At 59.1% G+C, this 723-nt stretch overlaps 1 protein-coding gene across 1 annotated transcript; it reads right to left on the bottom strand.

Moving 5' to 3' along the window:
• Positions 1–66: 66 nt before the first annotated feature.
• Positions 67–165, bottom strand: H310_15402 (hypothetical protein; the record flags this gene model as incomplete). Its single annotated transcript, XM_008883377.1, has 1 exon — positions 67–165. The coding sequence occupies one exon, from the start codon at positions 163–165 to the stop codon at positions 67–69; it is 99 nt and encodes a 32-aa protein (XP_008881599.1).
• Between the last annotated feature and the right edge of the window lie 558 nt (positions 166–723).

The following is a 723-nucleotide window of genomic DNA, read 5'->3' on the forward strand; positions in this document are numbered from 1 at the left end:
CTGGTGGAGGTGGGAACGCGTCTTCAACATCGGAGGCGCCCCGGTGGATCCATGGCTGAGTCCGATTCAACCATGTGACCTTGTAGATTTCCTTGGTCTTCCACGAAATCCATGGCTCGTGGTCTTCGAGCCAAGACATGCCAAGGATGAGGTCCCAACGCTCATCCAGGTCAATCAAAAAGAACGATTCGACGGAGTCGAAATCGCCAAACTTGATGGGGAGGTCTACCGTAATGCGCGGTTGCAGAGCGACACGGCCGTCGGCCATCTTCACGCGGACTCGCGCGGAACCCTCCGCGCGAGATAAACAGTTCCAACGAGAGAGAGTGGAGCGGCTGGCGTAGTTGTTCGACGCCCCACAATCAATCAACACAGAGAGCCTGGTGGGAATACCAGGCACCTCAAGTTCCAAACACAGCATTTTCTTGGGTTGAAGCCCAAGACGACACAGAAGGAGATCTGTGTCCGAGGCTAGGTCCTCAGAGTGTGCCACGACGCCACACACCTCTGAAGGACCTAGGTCGCCCCCGATAGGTCGCCTCGCGCCTACCGGGAACGGCCGTTTTCCGCCGCAGGGAAGTTAACAGCGGGTCGCTGTGAGGGGTGCGGCGGGGATTGATGACGTGGGCGAGACATCTGGTGGCCAAAAGTGGAGGCCATCGGTCGCGGTGGGTTCTTGCGTGGGGCCTTGCACGCACGCGAGAGGTGACCAGTACGGCCGCA

The sequence above is a fragment of the Aphanomyces invadans genome (genome assembly GCF_000520115.1).
Source record: "Aphanomyces invadans strain NJM9701 unplaced genomic scaffold supercont1.450, whole genome shotgun sequence".
Classification (NCBI taxonomy): domain Eukaryota; phylum Oomycota; class Saprolegniomycetes; order Saprolegniales; family Verrucalvaceae; genus Aphanomyces; species Aphanomyces invadans.